This window comes from Cetorhinus maximus, chromosome 19, assembly GCF_964194155.1.
Source record: "Cetorhinus maximus chromosome 19, sCetMax3.hap1.1, whole genome shotgun sequence".
NCBI classification, from domain to species: Eukaryota; Metazoa; Chordata; class Chondrichthyes; order Lamniformes; family Cetorhinidae; genus Cetorhinus; species Cetorhinus maximus.
In genome coordinates this window covers 28,974,731-29,001,169 of record NC_135897.1, presented here as the reverse complement: position 1 = coordinate 29,001,169, position 26,439 = coordinate 28,974,731, and the positions used below count along the sequence as shown (strand labels likewise).

Genomic DNA, 26,439 nt, shown 5'->3' with positions numbered 1-26,439 from the left:
TCAAAGTTGGTGATGACGCAGCAAGATGTGATTGGTATACAGAGACTTGGTTCACTCTACAGGCAATGGTAGGAATGTTCAAGAGAACCAGGCTTTGAGGAGGTTTAAACTTGAGGTAGGTTTTGTTGTTAGCCTGGGGTTCTGCTTTGGCATTGGCAGGTTGGATGTTAACAGCAGATTGCCCTGGGAGTCCAGGAATGTAACATTAAAACTTTCCAAAGACCAAAGGAGCTTAGAACGTATGGCGTTTCCCATTGATGAGTCAGTTTCAGGCTAACAATCAGTTCCTATATCTCTGGTCAAAATCCATTGTTTATTTTATGAGATAGATGGTGGCTATTAGTGCCTCTGCAGGTATAGTGAGTTTTGGTGGCTCTCTCTTTGTTATAAATCTAGGCTGGGGAGGCAGACCATCTCCTGCACCCTTGTTTTATTGATTGTAATGGATCCATGCAATGATATATGTGAGATATCAAGGGATGACGGTTGAGCTCTGCCCTGTAATTACTATTAGAAGTTTCCAGAACTGAAGCCAACTTGCTAATCATGACCTGTAGCAGCCATGTTTTTGGTCCAGCAAAGTCCATTTTTAAATAAGCAGAAAGTAAAGTTTGATTTAGACAGTTATGATCTCTTTCATGTTTTATGGACATGACAGTATATAAATAGCTGTTTCCTTGCTTGCAAACATTGGCGAGGAGAATGCAGCATGCTTTCAGATGCTGAAGAAAATCGGAACTCATCCAATAGTGAATGCTGCACTAGCCATCTGTCAACAGAGAGAGACAGTGAAGGGCTCGAGACAGGCTGGGGAGAAGAAGAGCTGAGTGTATTCATGTGGATGGTGACACCATGTCTGCAGATGATGTTGCCAATGGAAATATGGGGAAGAGGAAGAAGAGAGGTTCTATGATAGATCCTGAGTAACTGCGGAGTATAAGTGTAGTCGTGAGAAGGGATGGGCTTGATACAGTCAGATGGGTGACATTGAAATCCTTTGAAGACATAATTATACACTGACTTTCAGTTGAAAATTCTGGCGAGAATGAATGCGTCATTTTTCCTCATCATTGACTTTCATCATTTTGATGAGCACAAAAATTTACAAAACTTGAAAATTAGCCACAGTTGGATTTTTCTGGGAACAGTTCGTTAAGCTGTATTTTACATCCTTTAAAAATGCTTCAAGCTGATAACTACGGAGTAGGTTTTCCTAAAAGGACCTTCAATCTTGACTTTTGACAGGCGGGTAATTATTCACACCTGCCTGACCATTTAATGTACTGACCCAGTCTAATCTTGCAGCATCGGATTAATGTGCATGAAGTAGAATCAAGTAGTGGTCACCCACTTACTTTGTTTAGTTACCCACATTTCTAAGGGTGCCCCTCAGGCTTCAATATACCAGAAAATAAGCCAAAACTGTCTTGTCTAGGCAGGGGCAGGAAGATACATGTGTCCTCAGTGAACTCTTTTCTAAGGGGGCTGCATATTAAAAAGCATTGACATACTTTTGCTTCAAGCTGGTTTGAACACACAAGTGGGTACCTTTGGGGAGCCTGGTACACTGCTTCACACTGGTCAAACAAACCAAAAATCTTCCCTTTATCTGCTCCTAGGCCAGGGAACGTGGAAACTCCTGAACCACCAAATCTGACCCTGACTCTTCCTATGCCACTGGCCTTGCAAGGGATCAGTGGAAGTTCTCTTTATTGCAAGACCTAGGCCAGAATTTCCCCGTCGGCGATTTGGGGGCGGGGTCCACTCGCCGACAGGAAAATGACACGGGATGACATCGGGAGGAATGCCCGATGTCATCCCAGTCCAAATAAATTTTTAGGAAGGCGGGCGAACAGCGAAATCAGCTGTCTGCCCGCCGACCTGTCAATGGCCAATTGAGGACATTGACAGGGTCATTGAGATAATTAAAGACCTTGCCCGTCCAACCTTAAGGCTGGCGGGCAGGCCAGGATGCCCAGCAAGCTTCTGAAAAAACATGAAACCTCATCCACTGGCGGGATGAGGTTTCATGTTCGTGTTTAAAAGTTTAATAAAGTTTTAGTGCTTCTTATTAACATGTCCCATCTCGTGTGACATTGTCACATGAGGGGGACATGTTAATAATGTTTTTATTTTTCTATTTTTAGAGTTTTTTAACCTGTCACTAATCTCTCTGAGACAGCACTTAGTCTCAGGGAGCAGTGCGCTCTTTCGAGCGCGTGCGTGAAAAAGCGCACTTTGACAGATGGGGAATCCCTCCAGCCCCCGCAAAGGAAGCGTATAGCCTTAATTGGCCCGCCCACTCAAAATGGCGGCGGGCCCCGTTTCGGCGGCAGAGTTCAGCTGCCCACCCGCCGCCGAGCCGGTGGGGCCCGCCCATCAACCGAGGGCAAAATTCTGCCCCTAGTATCAGATAAGGACATGGAAAGACTCAGTAAGTCTGTGTCCTCGTCCATTTGTGGCACCATCTGTTGCACTCCCACTGGAATTTCAGCAGAGTAGTACAACAGAAGAGCCAACGTTTTGAGGCCCTTTCATCTTCATAGTCTTCGGATGCCTGTTTGAAATGTCTAGTGGAAATGTTTATGTAGCTCTTTAGGATGAACCAAATATGAATCTCACTTTTTCTCTTCTACCTTTGATGAAAGTCAGTAAAATATTTATGTACATACAATTCACTTTTGTGAATCACTTTTAGGAAATTCAGAAACCTAGCTATTTTAAATAAATAAATAATATCTGAAGGCAATCTCTTAGAGAATTTGACCAGTACATCATCTTGTGAGAAGAAATACTGTAACAGTGACTGTGAGTACAAACTGTAAGTAGAGAGCTTACTAGAACAGAGGAAAAAATGCCTGTGCACACAACATCTGACAGTGTTAGGTTAGTATGAGTTTGGGGAATTTTACATTAAATAGTGCAATTTTGTGGTTTTGCCTTGGATTCATAGTTCAGTAGAATACTCTTAAGATAAAGGCTTTCTTTAGATTGCTAGATATTAGAATATTGATAAATATATAAAAACAAAAAAATACTTTTCTGTAGCATTTAATCATGGGAGGTCATCCAATTAAATTATACAGTGGTTGGTTAACAGATATAAGGAAATGTGGGCATTTAGATCCCATTCCGTTATTTCTTTTCATATATATATATATATATATCTAATCCATTAATTTTATGGTTGTGATGGACACATAGAACCATGTGTCACTGAATACAAATTGTAGTCCTCGAGCAAATTAAGTCCAGTACTATTTAATTAAAGAAACAATATCCCTCTATTTGAAGCAATGAAATCGCACTTTGCTGGTTACATTTTATAATAAAATATGTAATGTTACACCCATTCATTAAACAATTGTGTTTTAATACAACTAGTTATTTAGAAACAAATCAGTCTATGCACATTGGCTTGTAGATTCTGAATTTATGATATTGCATGTTTGACAGGTAATAAGGCCTATTTGAATAATTCAGATAAATGGTTAAATGTTACACCCGCCCCATTAAAACAATACAATTTTAAGTCACAAAAGTTAAAACAAATCATTTCTTTCCAAAATAAAATGAGGATGCACACTGTGAGAGAAGCTTTTAATACAATGCAAGCAAATTCTGTAACAGGATTATCTATAAGGAGTCATGCAATTAGAGTGCTACATAGGTGCAACAGATAGATGAGGCAGATTATAGTGTTGCAATAATTTTGTTCTAATGCAGTTCACTTTAGCTCAATTTGTTTACATGTTAAACCAAAGGGTATCCTTTCTTTGTAGGTTTTCTTCCCTACTCATCTGCCTCCTTTGCAATCTCGACTTGTACTTCGTGTTGTATTTCTTGTTGTTCTGGAGTGTCATAGCCCATAGTATTTCCCAGGGGGAAATGAGCATAGAAAGTGTGCGCCAACTGCTGGATCCTTTCGTAGTCTCCAATGCTTCGGAAATACTCCACATATCTCCAGAAATCGGTAGTGGAGTAAGGCCAGTATGGTGGGCTTCGTTTTTCCACATGGTGAGCTAAATAAAGAGGAAGAATCCACAAATGGGTGCTTCTTACACAAGAATACAGTGTGTGCTTGTCAGTAAAATTATTTTATCTTAAAGGCACACTGGCTACTGTACATAATTGCAATCCACATAAACTGATACTGGCACAGAACCTCCAGAATGATACAAATATAATATGGGCACCTGGCACATTAAAAAGTAATACTATTACTAATTTTAAAAAGATTTTGCATGCACTGCAGGTACATTTTACCTACAATATATAACAACACAAATGTAATTCAGGTACATCGATCACCTTTATCATGCTTGGGCATCAATAATCTATAAATGTATAGCATATTCTTATATCAGTAAATAAATACAAAAACCATGCATTTTAATATCAATATAAAATCACTGCAGTTTCATTAACATATATATTCCCTAGCTCTATCTACTTCTAAAATTAACAATGTTAATGGTCCAAATAAATTAAGATTTAATGAAAGCCCATTAATTAAGTTCTAATAGTTATTTTGCACACGTACAATATAAATATTTTATAGAAGTGTTGCCAAAGAGAAATTATTTGAAATGTTATTTCAGCCAAGCTTTTACTACCCGCCAGGCTTCCTTTGCCCGTGCAATGATCCAAATATTTTCTATACAGATGCCCATTTGTACTCACTAAATGCTGCGCTTCAAGCTTTCTTCTGGCGTTTAATTAATTTAATTTTCCTTCAAATCTAAAGAACCTTTAATTTACCTCTTTTGGAAGTGAATCGTATTCTTGGCTTTTTATCTCTATTATATACCCATCACACTTAAATAATCCAATGGATCAATGCCAAGTTACATTCCTACACTTGCATAATTATAGTAAATGTAAATTATACATTTAAAAACCTATCAGAATAAAGTAAAGCTTTTTATACATTTCCAGAGCTGATAAGCTTTTATTGCAAGAATGTCAAATAATATTTTTTACCATCTGACTGTCGGATCACACTGGCATCTGCAAATAAATAAATGGAGAAATGGTCAGAATTCAGACCCGCACAACTCACAAAAGGGCTTTTCATAGTCCTGAAATAAAACACTTCACTTGAGTAATGCCAACATGGCATTTTAAGATTCATCTAGATTACTAAGCAAAATTAATAAAATTAGCTTAGAATCACCCTGAGGAACTTTAAAAATGTCAATATTAACTTTTCAAGCTTACAGCCATTTTGAAGTTAAAATAAGTTTCTGAAATAGATTTTATTGAACTTACCAGTTAGTATGTTCAAGATGAGAAATACAAACAGCCCAATACAGACAAACCATTTCATTTTGACTATTAAAAAAAAACATAATAATTAGGCATCCAATCAGTCCCAGCTTCTCCAAATATTTAGCAGTGGTTACAAATTAAACTTTTTATAGGGTTTGCAGATAAATTTATAAGTATTAAATGAAATCACATTTTATTTACTGATCTAAACTTTAACTTACACTTAAAGACTTCCAAATAGATGTTTTATACTTACGTATTTTGTAAGGAGTTACAGTGATTGAAATAAAGGTTTAGAACTAAAATTCAGCTTCAGATCTTGAATGCAGTCCTGGTTAGCTGTGGGACAAAATGTTTAAATTGGCTCAGTCTAAATTGCAAGAAAAAAACGTCACTTCTCTTACTCAATGTGCCCTTTCTATGATGTTCAGGTCTGCTGCCATTTGTGAACTGACCAGTTTGTTTTTTTAATCCAACAGCGCCCCCTGAAGTTAATTCATGAAAAGTAAATTTATAAGGAGAAATAGAATTTGTATTAATTTAATAGCCCAGGCTTTGCTGGAATGGGGCAATTCACAGTGTACCTCCTGAGTTAGAGTTGTTCATGCACATTCACATTTTAAAATGTTTTGACCACAAAGTTGCTGGAAGTGTGAGCTGATAATGGCAGAATGAATTGTTAGTTGGTTTCAAGACAGAAAACAGAGATTGGCAGTAAAGGATAGTTATTCGGTGTGGCAGAAGCTGGGTGTTCCATAAGGATCACTGCTGGGACCACTGTTATTCCCAATATACATTAACAGTTTGCACTTCTGAAGCAAAAACACAATTTTTAAATTTGTGGATGACACCAAATTGGAGGGAAGGAGTATAGTCAATGCTGAGGAGGACTGCAATAAATTACAGGAGAACATTAATAATCTTGCAGAAAGGACAATAATTGGCAAATGAAGTTTAATGCATAAATGTGAGGTTGAACATTTTGGTAGGAAAAATAGGGAAGTCATTTATTAGGTGTGAGTCTGGGTGGGGTTGAAGAATGAAAGGGTCTCAGAGTAGAAATACAGCAATCACTTACACATGCACCATAGGTTAGCAAGGCCAGAAAAAAAGCAAGCCAAGCATGGGGCTTTCTTTAAAGAGGGATAGAATTGAAAAGTAGGAAAGCTATGCTAAACCTGTACTAAACCCTAGTCAGACCACTTAGAGTACTGCTCACAGTTCTGGTGACCATATTATCAAAAGGATATAGAGGCACAGGAGAGGGTGCAAAGCAAGGTTACAAGGATGATACCAGGAATGTATGAGTGTACATGTCCAGGAAGCATGAACGGGTTGGATTTCCTTAGCCTTAAAATAAGAAGGCTGAAGGGTGACCTAATAGAGAGAACTCTAAAATTATGAAAGGTTTTGATAGAGTGGATACAGAGAGAATGTTTCCATTTTTGGGGAAGAGCATAACCAGAGTCCATCAATATATGATAGTCACCAAGAAATCCCATAGGCAATTCAGAAGAAACTTATTTACCCAAAGAGTGGTAAGAATGTGGAACATGCTACCACCAGAATAGTGTAGATGTATTTAAGGGGAAGCTAACAAGCATATGAGGGGGAAGGGAATAGTGGGTAATGATGGTGAATTTAGATGAGGAAAAATGGAAGGAGGCTCGAATGGAGCATAAGACAAGCAAGAACTGGTTGGGCCGAATGGCCTACTTCTCTATATCCTATGTAGTATTTAGTATTGCAGACATATCTCAAAATTATTGGCTTCATATGTGGAGTAATTTTTTTCCCTAACCCCCACCCCTTTCCCTTTTATCTCTTATCTTTAAGGCTGGAATGGAACTCCTTAGCAACCAGACATTCTCCAACACATTACCCCTTCTTTAGGGTAGAATTTCTTTTTCTTTATTCTTACATGGGATGTGGGTGTCACAAGGCCAGCATTTATTGTCAATCCCTAATTGCCCTTGAACTGAGTCCATTTCAAAGGGCAGTTAAGAATCAACTACATTGTTGTAGACCTAGAGTCACATGTAGGCCAGATGGGGTAAGGATGGCAGATTTCCCTCCCTAAAGGACATTAATGAACCAAATGGGTTTTTACAACAATCAATGATAGTTCCATGGTCACCATTACTGAGACTAGCTTTTAATTTCAAATTTTATTAATTGAATTTAAATTCCGCCAGCTGCCTTGGTGGGATTTGAATCTATGTCCCCAGAGCATTAGACTGGGCCTTTGGATTACAGAAAGCCCTCACTATAGGTTGTGGTTGCATTCCTGAAAATCAGAACTTTAAGTGAAACAACTTTAAGTGAATCATAAGTTCCCATAGGAATCAATGTTAAAGCCAGAATCGTGTTCCTTTGGACATTTCGTGCCCAAGTTCAGCATGGGGGTGGTGGGGAGCAGGGCCAGAGTGCAGATGACTTAGAATTGAAACTGGCAACGTAAATCGGAAAAAACAGGCCCTAAAGGGTAAACAACATTACAGTGAAATGACTTAAAGCAGTGACTTATAGTAAGGACTTACTGTATTTCAATGACATTAGCACTATGCTACCGTCTCCACTGTAAAATCCGTATATTTTGCATTCATTTTATGCCTGAAACTCACCTGGTTTTCTCCTCCCAATCCAGGGTGCTCAGGCTAATCCCAACTTTAAGTGCAGCACAGACTGAGCCTGCAATCCGGCTCCATCCAACTCACTCACTCGTGATCACCCAGCTGAGCTTTAAGGGAAATCCACATTAATAATGGACATGTTAAAAAGTAAGGGTTAAAAATTGATTGTTCCAGTAATAAACAAACTAAAATCAACATCATCAAAACATTACTTAGTAGGCAACTAATACACTAAACTAGAGAAAATATACCTTCCCCATTAACCAACTACCATAACTGAAAATCCCATGCCACATTTATACGGTACACAGCAGGTGTGTAGCCTTGTAGAATAAAGTCACAAACTCCTCCCAACTATTCAACAGGCCCTTCTTCTGCCTGCCACACTAGGGTGAGTCTTCCAGTGTCCCTTTGAAAGTCCCTTCACTCAATCTCCTCAGTATTCTCAATCTAACATCCAACAGCAAGGCACCCTCCGGCGACTCCTTGGTCTTTAAATCTCTACAAGTCTCATCTCCTCAAAGAGGTAATCCATTCTCACAAGTATTCTGCTTCGTGTTTAACCCAGAAATGGTCTTCCCCTCTGTTTGGTTTAGCAGCAGCAGTTTTCAGTCTCCCTCTCCAGGTCTCTCTGACTACTGGAGGCTGAGAGTCTGTGTCCAACAATGGCAGCTGCCCCTCTTTTGTGTCGAGATGTGAAAACTGGTGCTTGAGTTTCTATGGGTTTCGGCCTGGGCCTTTGTCCCCATGACAAACAAATCACATGGGCCTGTCTCTGTGCAGAGTTCAGTATGATCACCAGGCCCCACTCCCGGATATTTCAGGTTGTGAAGGAATGTCCTTCATTCAACAATCCAGGAGGTGCACTCCAGCAAGTACTGCAGGACTCCCCCTTGCAGTCCAGGCAGTGGAACCATTGTTTGAGGACATCAATGGATGGTTCCACAACATGCCTGGTTTCATCTGTCATTGTCAGAGCGGTGATCACATGTGGCTGGGTTGCAGAGCCACCTGAAGAATGGGTAGTCCTTGTCACTGAGCAGCCACGCTCTGGCTCAACATGGTGGCTCGAAGGTAGCAGGAACGGTGAACTGTGCAGCATGAAAGTGTCATGATTGCTGCCAGGATAGTGGACATTCACAAATATGATGGTCTGTGTAAGGCTATACACCAACTGTGGAATTCTTGGCAGTTGTGATACATCTCCCCATTGAGGTAAGGCACCTGCAGAACCTTGCATAAACAGTCGATTTCTCCCTGCACCATTTGGAAGCCCACTCTGCAGTCCTGCTCCTCCTGCTTCTCTCTGCTAGAGGGAAGACAAAGAGATCCCTTTCCTATTGTCGAGGGCGTCACTGCACTGAAGCGGGAAATGTTGGAGATCTTGCCGGCTCCAGGCTGGAAAGATCCATTGATGTGGAAATTGTGGGCCATGGTGAGCATGACGCCTCCTGGCAGTGCCATCCTCACCCTGCTCTCAGGTTGAAGGCCTAGTTTGAGGAGGTGGCACAGTTCTGTGATCACCTCCTTGTGAGGCGCAGTCATTGCTCTTGGCAGAGGTTATGTAAGAGAAGTGTTCTCTGAAGACTGTGTGGTTAACACCTCCTGCTGAAAAGCGGCTTCCTCCCCCCAACTCTATGAACAGCTGCTCCTCTCTGCTGCCCCTGCTCCATCTCCCTGTCATGATGCAGCCCACGAGGAAGTGCACCTACAAATGTCCGTGACTGAGAGCAGCTTTTTTTGCAGAGAAGCCTTCCAAATCCGCTCCTTCCAAAGTTCCAGCACCTCTCCCTGCCGACTGAAAGAATTTGTGAGGCCTCCTGAACAGCACAGCACACAGTCCTTCAACAAACTCTGCAGCAGCAAAAGAAAATTAAAAACACCTCAAGCTGCATGTTGATCCCAATAAATAGTAGTCATGGGTGGCTTCTCGGACAACTGAAATCGTGTTTGGCTGTAATAAAAACTGAAAACGCTGGAAAAACTCAGCAGGTCTGGCAGCATCTATGCAGGGAGAAACAGAGTTAATGGTCGGGATTTTCCCTGGCCACCGGTGTCGGGAGTGTTCGGCGGCGTGAGTGGACAATATGGCGAGAAGGCCAAAAATTCATGACGTTGTGAGACCAGTTTGCGATCGTCTGCTCCATCCGCCGATGGTGGGCCGCATTTCCCGCCATCAGGTGTCAGGAACCTCATTGTAATACATCAGCGTATCATTATAAGGCCAGATCTCCGGACTCATCCCCCCCTCCCTCGCGCCGGATCATCTGCCTGCACAACAACATATATAAGGTGTGAAATTGTCAGGCTCCACTTCGCTTGGGACTTCGAAGTTTGTTTGCCTACCTTACTTTGGTCAGCACTTGCAGTCATCAGCGCCAGGCTTCACAGACAGCACCACATCACTTTTAGGGGGGGCTCATGGGCAGGTCTCTACCTAGCAGATCAACCTGTGTGGGTGGCTTTTCAAAGGCTGCAGGGCTAGGGCTTGCTTGGGGAAGGGGGAGAAGTGGCCTCAGGTGAGGGAAGAGGCTGCAGGATGAGGGTTGTACTGAGGAATGAGGGTACCCAGGGTGTGTGTGGGGGCACATGTTGATCTGTGCAAATGGCCTCAAGATGGTGAGGGCCAAGGAGGCAGCCTCCAGAGGAGATGGGGCCAGATGGAGATGTGAGGGTGTGTGAGAGAGAGTGGTGATGCCCTTGAGCTGGCAGTGAGTGAGATGCCAGTGAATGTGTGATGGGCTTGAGTGTGTGAATTTAGAGTGATGAGATGGTTGCTGTACCCTGGCTGCATGGATGAGATCATGCATTCTCTATCTGCATTGGATGATCAACCTCTTCTGTGCAGCATTGGCACTGATCACCACTGCCATCACCTACCAAGCCAGAATGGTAATGTAGCTGCCACTCCTGCAGCCAGAGCAGGTAGAGGACATCACAGCGGGGCCTCCCATGGCATCCAAAAGGTGCTGGAGGACTGCAGTCTTTTTGCCTTTCAGGGCCATTTCTTCTTTGCTGCAGTCCTGGGCTGGAAGCACTGAGCGCGGCTGTAGTTTAAATGTGGTGCCTGGCGCGATGAAGCGGTGAGGTGATGGTGTGGCAGGCGAATCGGAGCCCGCCCACCGTGGAAACAGTGTGTTTCCTGGGAGTGTTGGGTTTGGGACGATACAGCATGAAAACCCACCATCATGGCCAACAGGTAAAATGTTGTTTTACCTGCTCGCTACTGCACTTAGTGCAAATCTGGGATGATTCCGCCCCACATTTCGAGTGTGTGATTCTTCTTAAGAGCTCTGTTAACTCGGTTTCTCTCTCCGCAGATGCTGCCGGACCTGCTGAGTTTTTCCAGCATTTTCTGTTTTTATTTCAGATTTCCAGCATCCGCAGTATTTTGCTCTTGGTTTCTTTTTTTTACTGTACGTGTTTAAGACAGCATATTACCAGGACACGTGAGGCCCAAAATGATAGGTCAGGTGTCAAATCAACATTAGGCTCTGAGTGATATCATGACCTGCCGCTCTGCATGCTTCCTGTGTGCATGCTAACCTGACGATCAACACAGGTTGTGCCGGAAGTTGTTGGGACCGAACCCCGCCATTTGTTTCTTCTCTGAAACTAACAGCATTAAAAAGCTGAATTTTGAGACCATACTCTTCACAAGCTATTTCTTTGCTAATATTTGCGAGTCGTTAATCTTCCTGTTCTCCCAAACAGCCTCAAGCCCTCCTTTTCAACATTCTCTTTTCATCGCAAACCCTTCTGCAGCTGCCTTCAGACTGCCAGCAATGTTAATTTAATGCCACTTCCTTCTTGTTTAGCACATCCCCTGTTTTTATTCCAGCTTTGCTCTTGCAGCAATGTAAGAAGTGCGATGTGGGATCCTCATCAAATTAAATCACGTTGGACTCCATAGCCACCGGTCTTTCCTACCGGCTTGGGAAGTTAGTGTTCTATGTATATGTACGGTGGACGAGGTTGTAGCACCTTTTCCATTATCTGAGGGGGCTGCCCCTCAATGTTTGGTTGCACTTCAGCCCCATGCTCCAGATCTTTGGCCACCTGGTGCAGGGGGGTTGGGGGAGAGTAGTCGGGCAGATCAGAAGGCTTCCTCATTGGTCTGCTCCTGGACCTGGCCACGGTGGCCATTCGCTGGTCTAGGCAGCAGATGGTTGAGGGGATCATTCAACTGCCTGCCTCCCTTCCATGATTACATCAGCGCCCGGGTGTCCCCAGTGAGGGAGCACACAGGCGGTTCCGAGATTGGTGGGCCCCGCAGGGGTTGGAGTGCAGTAACTCCCCTGGGAACATTATTTTAATTTGATATGTTTCCTTTGTAGTTTTGCTTTAGTTACAGTACACCTTTAAAGGGGTTGTTAGTTTGTTTATTTGGTTTTAGTTTACTCAAAAAGAGTATAAAGAGACACTTCCCCCTTTAAGGGGTTGATCATTTGTATATTTATTGATTATCGTTATTTTCAAGAGAGTATAAAATGGACACTGCATAGGACAGCCTTTCCACTTATTTAATCTTTTCTCAAAGTGGATTTATTTCTTGCAGTTGTTGCAAGTAATTACTGTCTTTGTTTCCCCCTATTTTAAAGGCTTGCATTTTTAATGCTCTAAAGAAAAACAAACTCTGTGATTCTTAAAGCTGAACCCCATTTACTATTTCTGTCTGTTTATGCCTTCTGGAAATATACCTATTTAAAACTAACAGTTGAAAAATGGTGCACAGCTCGTGCCAACATTTCCAATAGGTGATTCTAACACCCAACCTCTTATGTTGGCTGGCACTAAATAGAAACTTGTTACAATCTCAATAGCCACCTCACATTAAAATAACCAAAACACACTGGATTCACCGCCTAATGCCACCTGAAAATTTCTGCACAATTATTTCGCCTTTCAAGTGCATAGTTCCAAGAAAGTACAATTACTGGGTTTAAAGGAACGCGGGGCAGAATTTCACAGTTGGCGCACAGGGGCTGGCCCGATACGCATCCGCGTAAAATGACGCACGATGACGTCGGGCATGCGTCCCAATGACACTGCACGCCATCGCGATATTTCGGAAGGCGGGCGCGCTATGAGTTCGGAGACACACCTGCCATTAATTAACGGGCCCGTTAAGGCCCTTGAGGCACCAATTGACATCAATATTGTGCAGCCTGTGCAATTTTCAGGGCATCACACAGGCGCAACAGGTGGGCGGGTAGGCCACATTTTTAAAAACCTCATCCACGGGCGGGATAAGATGGGTGAGTGGGCTCACTAATGTGAGTTGTTAGAACTTTAGTTTATTACTTACTGCTGCTTGCTTGTGTGAACAGGACAACCTCATTTTGCTTCAGAGCTGCTTTTACAGAAATAACAGCCTTCAGTGCAGGATTTTGGAGGAGTCATACCACTCAGGGCCTTCCAGGATCAGTCAGCCTTCCTTTCCCTTAATGGGGATTGTGCTCTCCACTGGAGGCACCTCCTCTGAGGAGGAAGAGAGGGCCAGAAGGGGGAGGAGGCCAGGAGTCCATATTCAGCCTCCAGGGGAGTGACCTGTGGGAGGACAGGCACAGGCACAAGGGGAGCAGGGCCAACAGGTAGTCCAAGACGGAAGGGGCCAGAGAAGACACCATTACCCTGGTGCCACGGTTTACAGGTGGTGATGCAGCTACCTCAATATGCCTGAGGTGCAATGCCAAAGGAGGCTCTGACTCTCAAAGTAGACAGTGACCTCCATCTGTCAGATGATCGGCCCTGACATCAGCTCCGACTGTGTGGGTGGACAGCCCATGCCAGTGGCGCTGAAGGTCACAGTTGCCCTCAACTTCTATGCCTCCGGCTCTTTCCAGGGGTCGGTGGGTGATCTTTGTGGAGTCTCCTAATCAGATGTCCACAGTTGTGTCAAGCTGGTGACAGACGCTCTGTTCAGGCATGCATTGACTTTCATTCATTACCATATGGACGAGGCCAGCCAGGCAGAGCGAGCCAGAGGCTTTGCCATGATTGCTGGGCTCCCCCGCATCCAGGTTGCACTGGACTGCACACATGTGGCCATCAAGGTGCCAGGGGGTGAGTCAGGAGCCTTTGTCAACAGGAAGGGCTTCCACTCCATGAACGTGCAGATAATGTGTGATCACAGGATGCAGATTCTACAAGTCTGTGCAAGGTACCCAGGCAGCTCCCATGATGCTTACATCCTGAGACACTCCCAGGTGCCGGGGCTCTTCAGTGTTCCAGCCCGGCTGGATGGATGGCTGCTGGGTGACAAGGGCTATCCGCTCAGAAGGTGGCTCATGACGCCTCTCCGCCATCGAAGGACAGAGGCCGAATAGCGGTACAATAGGAGCCACGGCTCCACAAGGGCGGTGGTAGGGAGAATCATCGGTCTTCTCAAGTAGTGCTTCCGATGCTTGAACTGTTCAGGGGGCGCACTCCAATACCCTCAGCTCGTGTGTCACTGATAGTGGTTGCATGCTGTGCACTCCACAATCTGGCGCTGGAAAGGGGGGACACAGTGGAGGAAGAAGATGTTGACGCAGATGCTCTGGCAGCAGACGATGAGTCCAGTAGTGAGTCTGAGGATGAGCACGGTCAGGAGAACGCTGAGGGGATAGACGCTGACCTGGGCAACCTCCAGGGAGGCAGGGACATCCGGGAGGCTTTGATCCAATGCTCCTTCAGCTAGCCTACTAAATAAGAACCACCAACACATGCCAGGGCTGCAGGTTCCACACGCGATACCTGAGAGCAACATTTGTTTGGTCAGCAACATGCACTACGTGCCATTTCAATAAAGTTCAATGACAAACAAATCACTCATAACATCATGGCTTACCCTTCACCTGCAGAACTAATGAAGCACCCAGAAGCTTGTTGTGAACCAACACATTTAATGCTTTTCAGCTTGGCATAAAGAAATCAAACTAAATGAAAAGGTGTTGAACAGCACACCAATTTAACAGTAACATAAAAGTGGGGCAATAGAAAACCACTAGTGATAAGCCCGTGTTGTGCCCAAGGTGCTTTACATTTACGCTTGCCGGTGCTACATCTAGGTGCTCCCCCCTTGCTGGCATCAGCATTGGAGACAGCCTGCTGACTCTGCTGTCCTGTTGGCCTTGATGATCTTGGCGGGCATCCTCTGGCCCGTGGAGTCTGTGACGGCCTTGCCTGGGGTGAAGCGGCCAGTGGCACAGCTGGCATCTCCCCAGTCTTTACAGCCTCATCAGATGCCACGGTCACTGGCAGAGGGGCAGAGGAGCTGCTGCCCTCATCTGAAGTGCCCTGAGAGGAGCCCAGAGAGACGACAAGCAGCTCATGTGCCAACGTGAAGTCACTTTGGACCTCCCTGCTCACCATTGATGGATGGTCACCTAGCTGGGATACTGAGGTCAATGCCACTGTGAGGGTTTGCAGGTCCGCGCGTAACCCCAGGAAGCCCCGATTGATCTCCTTGAGCAGCCTCTTCATGAGAGTCGCCACTCTCTCCATGGAGGAGGCAGTGTACTCGGCCATAAGGATCATTGCATTGCTCATGCTCCATGTGGACTGCTCTACCACGGAGACCATGGCACGCATTCCCTCATGTATCTCTCCCGCACACCCTGCTGGACTCCCAGCATCTGCTGCCTCAGGGACGACTCCAGAGGTACATCATCAGCCACCGACTGACCATGTTCCTGGTCCCCAGCAGTCTTCCAACTGCCAGCGCTATGGGCACTCTCTGCCTCCGCCTGCACTTCAAGCGAGTGTGAAGTGCCCTCACCGCTGTGCACCTAGACACTAGCCGACGATTTTATTCCCACCGAGGTGCTGGTATCTGTGCTGGTGCCTGCCTGGCTGAGAGGGTGTGACTCTGTTCATATCTTCTGTACCCTCAGGGGTCAGCGGCATGAGCCATGCTAACACAGTACTCACCCTTCTCGATCGCAGAAGGTCATTAAATTGCTTGCGGCACTGCACCCATGTGCGTCACACCACATCGTGGGAGCTGACCCGTGATGCCACCTCCTCCCAGGCACGTTTGATTAGGTGGGGGGGGCAGGTGGGCCTCCTCCTCCCGTCCCTTAAGACAAGGATATCCCGGTGTGCAGCCACCTCCTCGAGGAGGACAGCGAGGCACTCATCGGAAAACCTCAGGGCCAACTGTCCCGCCGACCTGCCCTCCCGCCTGGCCTGCTCTCCAACGACGTTGTCCATTGCAGCTAACTGAACTCAATGGCAGATGACTGAAATCAGTGGCAGCCTTAGGACGGCTGCCTGTGCGGTTTTTGAATAGGCTGCTGGGTCGCCATTGAACCCAGTGGACCTTGGCCTCCCACCGCCTCCCGCAGATCTTGGGAGCCGTGAATTACGCTGGACGGGCCTTAATTGGCCCACCCGCATAAAATCGTGATGCGCACCTGATCGTGGGTTCCTGACTGCCTCCGCCCGCTCCCGCCAAGCCCACGCGCCAACTGAAAAATTCTGGCCACTGTCTTTGTCAGAAAATGTTCATTAAACTTCCTTTGTGAGTGCATGAGGTTATATAAATCATGTTGAATTAAATCTCTGTTCCATACTTAAACCACATCATTTGGTTGAAAAATGACCAATCTATTTCTCTCTACCCAACAAAAGGATGTTTCCCAATTACGCCTTTGTGAAGACATTGCAAGTCAATCCAGATGCAAGATGGTTTACATATTAATACAAATCTCTACTGAAGAAGAATTGACAGTTGCAATCTTTAATTTTCTTAGTAGTTTACAACATTTTGTTGATGGAAAGAAAACAGTTTTGACTGCAGGTATGGATTGGGGCAGTTAACCTTATCAAATCAAACTTTTCAAATACCAGAGGGCCCTTGATATAACCTTACTGGGCTGCCCTCCCACAACTCTGAGGTGGGTGTCCTGGACTACTGGATGCCTTATTTTCATTATTTGTGCTACTTTAAACTCACAATGCATGGATCAAAATGGCTGTTCCTTTATTCATAACTTTATTACCTCTAGATTTGACTTTTCTTTAGTCTTTCATGGGGTGCCAATGTCACTAGCAAGGCAAACTTTTATTGCCCATCTCTAATTTCCCTTGAGAAGTTGGTGGTGAGCTGCCTTCTTGAACTACCGTAGTATATGTGGTGTGGGAACACCTACAGTGCTGTTAGGAAAGGATTTCCAGGACTTTGGCCAGTAACAGTGAAGGAACGGCAATATATTTTCAAAGTCAGGGCCTTAGTCCCAAATGATCATCCCTTCATCCTGAGACTGTGCGACCCCCCCCCCACTCCGTGCCCCTGTATTTTAGATTCCCTGACCACCAGAAACAATCCCTCATTGTCTCCCCTATCAAGGACCTTCAGATCTTGTATGTTTCAACGGCATCACCTCTCATTCTTCTAAACTCTAGAAAATATAAGCCCAATTTACTCAGCCTCTCATCATAGGACAATCCCCTCATCCCAGGGACCAATTTACTGAACCTTTGCTGCACCCCCACCTCCAATGCTTGTATATCCTTCCTTAAATATGGAGACCAAAACTGCACATGGTACTCTAGATGTGGTGTCACCAAAGCCTTGTACTATTGTAGCAAGATTTCTTTATTCTTTACTTCATTCTCTTTGAAATAAAGGTCAACATGCCATTTGCCTTCCTTATTACTTGCTGTACCTGCATGCTAACTTTCTGCCTTGTACAAGCACACCCAAGTTCCTTGGAACATCAACGTTTATGAGTTTCACGCCTTTTAAAAAATATTCTACTTTTCTATTCTTATGACCAAAGTGAACAACTTCACATTTCCCCACGTTATACTCTATCTGCCATGTTGTTGCATTTCACTGAACCTGCCTATATCTCTTTGCAGCCTCTTTACTCTGGACACTTTAGTCTCTGGCCCTTCATCTATATCATTAATATGGATTGTAAACAGCTGAGGCCCCAGCACTAATCCTTAGTCACAGCCTGCAAAACATGAAAATGCCCCGTTTATGCCCATTCTCAGCTTCCTGTCCATTAACCAATCCTCTATCCATGCTAATATATTACCCCAATTCAATGAGCCCTTATCATGCCTGTTAACGTTTTATGTGGTGCCTTATCAAATGCCTTTTGGAAATCCAGGTATATTACATCTATTGGTTCCCCTTTATCTGCTTTACTAGTTACATCCTCAAAAACACTCATAAATTTGACAAACAGGATTTCACTTTTGTAAAACCACGTGGACTTATTATAATCATACTATATTTTTCTAAGTGCATTGTTAAGACTTCTTTAATAATAAATTCCAGCATTTTGCTAATGACTAATGTTTGCCTAACTGGCCCATAGTTCTCTGCTTTTTTCTCTGGTGAGTTGCTGCACACTGGACTGGTCTCCCACATTCTACCTTCCGTAAACCTCAGGTCATCCAAACCTCTGCTGCCCATGTCCTAACTCACACATAGTTACGTTCACCCCTCCTCTCGCTGACGTGCATTGGCCCCTGTCAAGCAATGTCTTGATCTTAAAATTATCATCTTTGTTTTCAAATCCCTTCATGGCCTTGGTCTTCCCTATCTCTGTAATCCCCTCCAGCCCCACAATCCTGTGAGATATCTGCGGTCCTCTAATTCTGGCTTCTTGAGCATTACCGATTTTAATTGCTGTACTATTGGTGGCTGCGCCTTCAGCTGCTAAGCTCTGGAATTCCTTTCCTACACTTCGCCTCCCCATCTCATTTTCTCCTTTGATACACTTCTTAAAAACTACCTCTTGGTCCAAGCTTTTGGTCAACTGACCTAATATCTCCTTACATGACTTGGTGTCATATTTTGATTTATAATGTTTCTGTGAAGAGTCTTGAGATGTTTTATTATAGCAAAGGTGCTATATAAGTATAAGTTGATGTTGTTGTGGTAGTTGGATAAGAATTGGCTTGCATTTCTCATGCTTCGTTCAACACAGCCCAGGTTCAGACTGGCAAAAGGGAAACTAGGACTGTTGTCAAATGCTTTCTTTCATACTAAAAAAATTGACAAACACATGGAATAAATCTCTGGGTAGGATAATGAAAGTAAAAGTCTTAGAATTAATGAAATTAGGTAGATGTGCTGATGGGGGAACAGTAGGCTCGTTATGTTTGGTGCAGGATTGACTAAACAAACTTCCTCATTCATATTTATCACCTGCACCTATGGTATGTTCATTCGTGGCACTTCAAGTAGCAGAGGTACGAATCAGGTAGAAATTCCTTTCTACAAAACTAAACACAAGAATGTGATCTGAAAGATAATTGTAAGGGTAAGCTGACCCACCAGGGTTGAATGCATGCACTGGGAATTCAGCCGTGCACTCTCCATAGTTACCTCCCCATTATAATGAATGAAAATCATATTGAGTGAGATTGTATTTCATATACAGATGTCAAGGAATATGGATTCAGAAGGTATTTGAGGAAACCAGTCCAAAAGATTGAAAAATTAGAGCCTTGCCTGGAACAGTGGATTAATCTTAAACCACTGTAATTGATAGCAGGCTTCTGCAGTCCAATCTACAATCTTTTTGATTAGTTTTTAATATTGGGGCTTGGTAAACTACATTTTAATTTTTCAGCTTTGTTATGCTATGGTTACATTCATCCCCCTAATAAAAGTAGTAAAGAGCCAGTATTGTGAGGCTTGATTGCAATCAGTTAGGCCATTAATTGCTAGGTCTGCAGGGTGGACAATTAAATCAGAGAAAGCAGAAGCTTGTGGTGAGACTGAAGACAGATATATGAAGGGTCCAAGCACTGTCAGTGCCTGGACATGTACATACCCATATTTTTATGGTTTATTTAGACCAAAGCATTTGTGTGTGTGTGTGGCTGCAAAGTAATTTCTGCTTTGCAATGATACCAGAATTTCAATATAAATCTAGAATCAGGGATTCATACTGAAACTTTTGTGTTATTAGCAAGTATTTGATGACAGAATTGCCCCTATGAGATCTTACTTTTGACGCTCTCACAGGTACCTCCACACCTCAAGACTTTGACCTTTGAGGTATTCACCTCCACATTTAGCTTTGCGTTGGTTTGACTTCCTCCCAATTCGGCAACAATGAACAGTTCTGCTGTGTGGGTTGTTGCTCTGCACAGCTTATCTTTTACAAGGAGGCAACAGGAACTTTACAGTGGTTTACAGTCATACAATTCAAACTAGACATGGAAAATGGCTTGGAGTTTAAATTCTGCACAGTAAGGCTGACTTCAATATGCTCAAAGACCAGTCTGAGATTAGTAGATGAAGACAGTGAGATGCAGCATTTTGTTACTTCTTCCATGGGATGCGAGCATTGTTTGCAAGCCTAGCATTTATTGCCCATCCCTAATTTTCCAGAAGTGATTCAATTATGTTGTTGTGTGGTCGACTTTTAATGAGAAGACACAGGATTGGAAAATCACCAGTTGTGGATCATTTATCAACAAATGAACATACAAGCAGTTAAAAAATAAGTTCAATAATTAACAGAAATCACTCACCATGGTCTTCATTTATTATAATGGGGAGATTATGGAGAGTGCATGGCTGAATTTCCAATGCATGTATTCAACCCTGGTGGGTCAGCTTACCCTTAAAATTACCCTTCAGATCACAAATGCATTGGTTGTGCTTTACTGCAACATGAACAATATCAGGTGAGAGAGAGCTCTATCAATAAATCTATTGTGGCTATTTTTAATAGCAAGTTAGTGGAGGTGGCAGCTTGCTGCCTGACATTTCTGTCCTAAACCTAAAGTATTCCAGTGAAGCTCAACACATACTTGAGGACTAGCTCTTCATCTTTACACTTGGCACTTTACAGTCTTCTGGGCTAAACACTGAGAGTTCAACAATTTTCAATCATTACATTTGCACCCATTTTCTTTCATGGTTTTTGCTGGTTCAGTTTTTTTTCTCTTGTTTCTTTCCTAATCCCTTCACTTTGCATTTGGATGGCTGCTTTCCTGCCATTCATGCCTCATTTAGACATATCTTTTGTTTCTTGTCCCATTATCACTCCCTATGGGGTTTTGTACCATGAAACCTTTTATCCTTTAATCTGTCCTACCCTCCACCCTATCACAGACCTCCCCTTTAGTTGTTCTTCCTCTTCCCTCTTTCACTTGCTCAAAACCTATCATTTTTCTAGTTTTTCTCAGCTCTGATGCACGGTGACAAGACCTGAAACTTTATAATAAATAAAAACAGAAAATGCTGGAAAACTCAGCAGGTCTGACAGCATCTGTGGAGAGAAACAAAGTTAATGTTTCGAGTCCACATGACCCTTCTTCAGAGCTGAAGAGAAGTAGAAATATGATGAATTTTATACTATTTAAGGGGGTGGAGCAGGTGAAGCTGGATAGAAGGCCAGCGATAGGTGGGGGCTAAGGAGAGATTGGCAAAATTGTCATGGACAAAAAGACAAAGGGAGTGTTAATGGTAGTGGTAAGGACTAGAGAAGGTGCAGCTGGGGCACAAAGGTAAGAAAGCAGAATGTGTTAATAGCAGAACAAGGGTCGACACTCTTTAAAAGAACAACATGGAACAATTAACAGATAACCCTTTTGGGGATGGGGAAGGGGGCGGTGTTTGGGGAAAAAGGATAGAAAAAGGGATAAAAAAGGGGATAAAACAATGAATAAATGAATAAAAATAAATAAAAATACAAATAAGTAGATAAAAAATAAAAATAAATTTTAAAAAAGGGAATAAAAGAGGGGGTGAAGATGGAGGAGAGAGTTCATGGTCTGAAGTAGTTGCACTCAATGTTAAGTCCGGAAGGCTGTAAAGTGCCTAATTGGAAGATGAGGTGCTGTTCCTCCAGTTTGCGTTGAGCTTCACTGGAACATTGCAGCAGGCCAAGGACGTACATGTGGGCATGAGAGCAGGGTGGTGTGTTCAAATGGCAAGCAACAGGAAGGTCTGGGTCATGCCTGTGGGCAGACCGAAGGTGTTCCGCAAAGTGGTCACCCAGTCTGCATGTGGTCTCTCCAATGTAGAGGAGACCACATTGGGAGCAGCGAACACAGTAGACCAAATTGAAGGAGGTATAAGTGAAGTGCTGCTTCACCTGAAAGGAGTGTTTGGGCCCTTGGACAGTGAGGAGGGAGAAGGTAAAGGGGCAGCTGTTGCACCTTCTGCGATTACATGGGATGGTGCCGTGAGAGGGGGTTGAGGTGTTGGGGGTGATGGAGGAGTGGACCAGGGTGTCATGGATGGAATGGTCCCCACGGAATGCTGGCGGGGATTGAGGGAAAGATGCATTTGGTGGTGGCATTATGCTGAGTTGGCAGAAATGGCGGAGGATGATCCTTTGAATGTGGAGGCTGGTGGTTGACAGGGCCTTCAACCGTGTCCGACCCATCTCCCACGCCTCTGCCCTCACACCTTCCTCTCCCTTCCAGAACACTGATAGGGTCCCCCTTGTCCTTACTTTTCACTCCACCAGCCTTCACATTCAAAGGATCGTCCTGCACCATTTCCGCCAATTCTAGCATCATGCCACCACCAAACACATCTTCCCCTCACCACCCCTGTCAGCATTGCATAGGGACCATTCCTTCTGGAACACCCTAGTCAACTGCTCCATCACCCCCAACTCCTCATCCCCTTCCCACGGCACCTTTCCATGCAATCGCAGAAGGTGCAACACCTGCCCTTTTACCTCTTTCTCTTCACCGTCCAAGGCCCCAAACACTCCCTTCAGGTGAAGCAGCGCTTTGCTTGCACCTCCTTCAATTTGGTCTACTGCATTCGCTTATCCCAATGCAATCTCCTCTACCTTGGGGAGACCAAATGCAGACTGGGTGACTGCTCTGCAGGCACCTTCGGTCTGCCCTCAAGCATAACCCAAACCTTCCTGATACTTGCCATTTCAGCACACCATTCTGCTCTGATTCCCATATGCCTGTCCTTGGCCTGCTGCAACGAACCATATGAAACCCAACATAAAGTGGAAGAACAACACCTCATCTTCCAATTAGTCACTTCACAGCCTTCCAGACTTAACATTGAGCTCAACAACTTCAGACCATGAACTCTTTCCTCTATCTTCACCCCCTTTTTAATCCCTTTTTAAAAAATTTTTTTTTTTTTGCCTACTTATTTTTATTTATTTATTCATTGTTTTATCCCCTTTTTATTCCTTTTTCTATCCCTTTTTCCCCAACCACTGCCCCTTCCCCCCACCTGACCACAAAAGGGTTAATCTATTACTTGTTCCATGTTGTTCTTTAAGAGTGCTGACCCTTGTTCTGCTACTAATGCATTCTGCTCTCTTACCTTTAGCCACTATCAGCACCTTCTTTAGTCGTTACCACTACCACTAACACTCCTTTTGTCTTTTTGTCCATGACATCTTTGTCCATCTCTCCTTAGCCCCCACCTATCGCCGGCCTTCTATCCAGCTTCACCTGCTCCATACTCCTTAAACAGTATAACTTTCATCCTATTTCTATTTCTCTTTAGCCCTGAAGAAGGGTCATACGGACTCGAAACATTAACTCTCTTTCTCTCTCCACAGATGCTGTCAGACCTACTGAGTTTTTCCAGCATTTTCTGTTTTTAACAAAAAAATCTCAGCACTCAGTGTATGCAGTGCCCAAAATATGCAAAGGACAGGCTGAGCACTTTTTAAGTCTGGTTCAACACCAGAATTTTAGATGCTTTTATGGAGGAGGTCCCATGTCATTTGGTTTTAATGCGCTTTAATTCACCTGCACCGGGATTTTCCGGCCCCATTGTGACGGAACCCACTGCAGGAGATTCGGCGGCCCAGCCAGAAGCCCTTTGACTTTCGGTGGGACCGGACGATCCCGGTGGCAGGCGGAGATGGAAAATCCTGGATGTTGGCCAGGGGCTGCAGCCGAACTGCTGACACAGGCAAAAGCAACTTTTGACCTGAAGTAACCTGAGCCCAGTCACTGGCCTGAGGTGGCTGGAACCAGTTTGAAGTAGCTGAGTTTCCTGAAGAACAAAGGGAATGAGATAAGACACAAGTCCTTATTTAGGAAAGGAGTAACGAGGTAATGCTACCTAAGTCCTTGGGACAGAGCCAATAAGAAGATGCCACAGACTAGGCAAGCAGGCCTAAACCAACGGGAGAGAGACAACACAGCTTGAAGAGATAAGATTCAGTATAAGAATAGAGAATTTTGGGCGTGGTGCCAGCAAGAACTCCGGAGAACAACCATTGTGGAAGTGGAAGAACCTACGCCAGCAACGTAGAGATGACGTCGAAAGAGAAAGAGAACGGAACGCCTGGTCAGTGTCAGCTCTCCTTTTCGGGTATTAGCTTTTATATTCTGTGACCACTCAGGGAGTATAAGAGAAATCTATTGGGTGTCTGTTTAAATCCTAGTTTGGGTATAACACTGTATAACCTGCTGCAAACTGCATGTCTATATCTAACCAGACATATAAGCTATATGTATATAATCTAACAACGTGAATAAAGCGAATTTAGAGTTAAGAGAGAATTGACTCTTCTCTTTTTACTAAGCCAATAACTGTTACCGGTAACCTCCGGTCAACATATTTGGCGTCCCTGAGTGGGCCCGAGGGTAAATCTCTCCGTTGAGTCAGCGAGAGACTCGAGCCGAACCGAGTTGGCAAAGTACACAGAGAACAGGAGTTTGGGTTAATTCATATCTGTTAACATAAGATGACGAATCAAAGAGAATCTCCAAGCCCTGGGGACTTGGATTGTTTTGACTGGAAGGGATTCTTCCAAAAATACGTAATAGGGAAGTGGCCGCAATATGGGGAGTATGCAGGTCACATTGGTGACAAGGGAAAACCCGCTGAGGAGGCCCTTTGGAGAATTGCGCAAACAAAGATGTCAGATAAGAAATTTAAAAAGGCAAAGAAGTCCGTAGCGATCGGATGTTTACTTGAGGAATGGATAGAATGCCAATAGCAGGCTAGGAGGGAGAGAGACAGACTAGAGGAAGAGAATAAAAAACTCCATGAGGAGATAGCCCACCTTAGTGAGAAGGTAACTGATTTAAAGGGACAGAGAAGTGCGGATTTGATGCACATGAACCAATATCAGTTATAGTGCGAAAAATTGGCTAATGAAAAGAGTAAGAGAGAGGGAGAAGCCCAAGCAGCTAAAGCTGAGGTGGAGAGATGGAAACAAGAATGTAGTGATTTAAAAACTGCTATGAATGTGATTCACAGAGCAGCTCAGGAAAAGAGGAGCAGTACTGGTGATCACACAAAGTGTTAGAAACTGACAGTGAAGCTGCAAGATCAGCTAGCCACACAGAGGGGCACACTGTGTGCTTTCGCACCCAGAAGAGGTGAAGAAAGTGGTCAAGGGGATATAGATTGGGATGATTTAGCAGACGGGCAGATAGATACAACAGCGGTGACGGGGAATCTCCACCAGAGGATCCACCGCCAGCATATATTCCAGAGGTGGAAAACCGTCTGCCCCAATGGCCCCCCTTGTAACCACTAGAGCACAATCAGGGGGCAGATGACCAGGGGCCAGCCGGCCCGAATATGACATATTCCACCCCACTTGGGAATCAAGAATTGAGGGATATTGCGAAAGATATTGGGACATGTGTGCCCGGGAATGATCCTAGGGAGTTGTTCCTAGTGGTCAGGCAACAGAGAGGGGTACACGGCTTAGACGATGCTGAGGAAAGAAAATTAATTCTAACGTGCCTACACCCACATATACACTCCGCCCTACCGGAGGAACAAAAACTTAGTAGAGGCACAAATGAGGCCTTAAAGAACCAGGTATTATCTGTTAAGGGTGGTAACAGAGGGGACTCAGTGGAGGCGCTAATGAAATGCTATCAAAGAAAAGGTGAACACCCCATTGCATTTTCAACTCGCATTTGGGGAGTGTTTCAAGGGGTCTATGGCACAGGCCTAGATAGGGATAATTTACAGCCAGAGGTTGGGAACCAATGGCTGAGAACTCTAGTGTCGCAAGGCACTGAGGAATCGAGGAAAGCACTAGATCAGTTTGATCCCACTGATGACACACATACGGAGCCCTGGATAATTAGGAAGATGGTTAGAGTATGGGAAAAGGAAACACCAAAACTACCCAAGACATCCAGGGACATAGCAATGCCTGTTAAGGATCAGGCGACAACCTGGAGAAATGAAGGGAGGGGACCTACTCAGCGGGAACCCCCTCCAACTTATCAGACAGTGCGAAGAGGTAGATGCAGAGGAAAAGGAAACTTCTCAGGAACAAGGAGAACTCAGGGCGAGGTGTCCAGATGCTATAACTGTGGCCAAGAGGGACACTTCGCAAGGGACTGCCCAAACTCGAGACGAGAGAATGCAGGTAAGGGAGGAAACCAGAGTCTACCCGTGGAAGGGCTGAATAGGCCAAGTCCTCAGTGCGATCTGACAGAAATACCACCGAGTTCCGGGTTGTACCCCGAACTGCAATGACGATCTCAGGCCTCTCCGTTATGGGTGTGTGATACGCGGTGGGATGACACGGGGAGACCTCTAGTGAATGGTAGGGTTGGGGGCCGCCCTATTACATTCCTTTGGGACACAGGGGGGTCC

The 26,439-nt window shown here is 44.4% G+C and overlaps 1 protein-coding gene across 1 annotated transcript; it reads right to left on the bottom strand.

The window, feature by feature from the left end:
* Positions 1-3,245: 3,245 nt before the first annotated feature.
* otos (otospiralin) lies at positions 3,246-5,637 on the bottom strand. The gene is made up of 4 exons (XM_078564513.1): positions 5,528-5,637; positions 5,272-5,334; positions 4,984-5,010; positions 3,246-4,022 (listed from the first exon to the last, which is right to left on the bottom strand). The coding sequence occupies exons 2-4, from the start codon at positions 5,327-5,329 to the stop codon at positions 3,793-3,795; spliced, it is 315 nt and encodes a 104-aa protein (XP_078420639.1). The 5' UTR covers positions 5,330-5,334; positions 5,528-5,637; the 3' UTR covers positions 3,246-3,792.
* Positions 5,638-26,439: the final 20,802 nt, after the last annotated feature.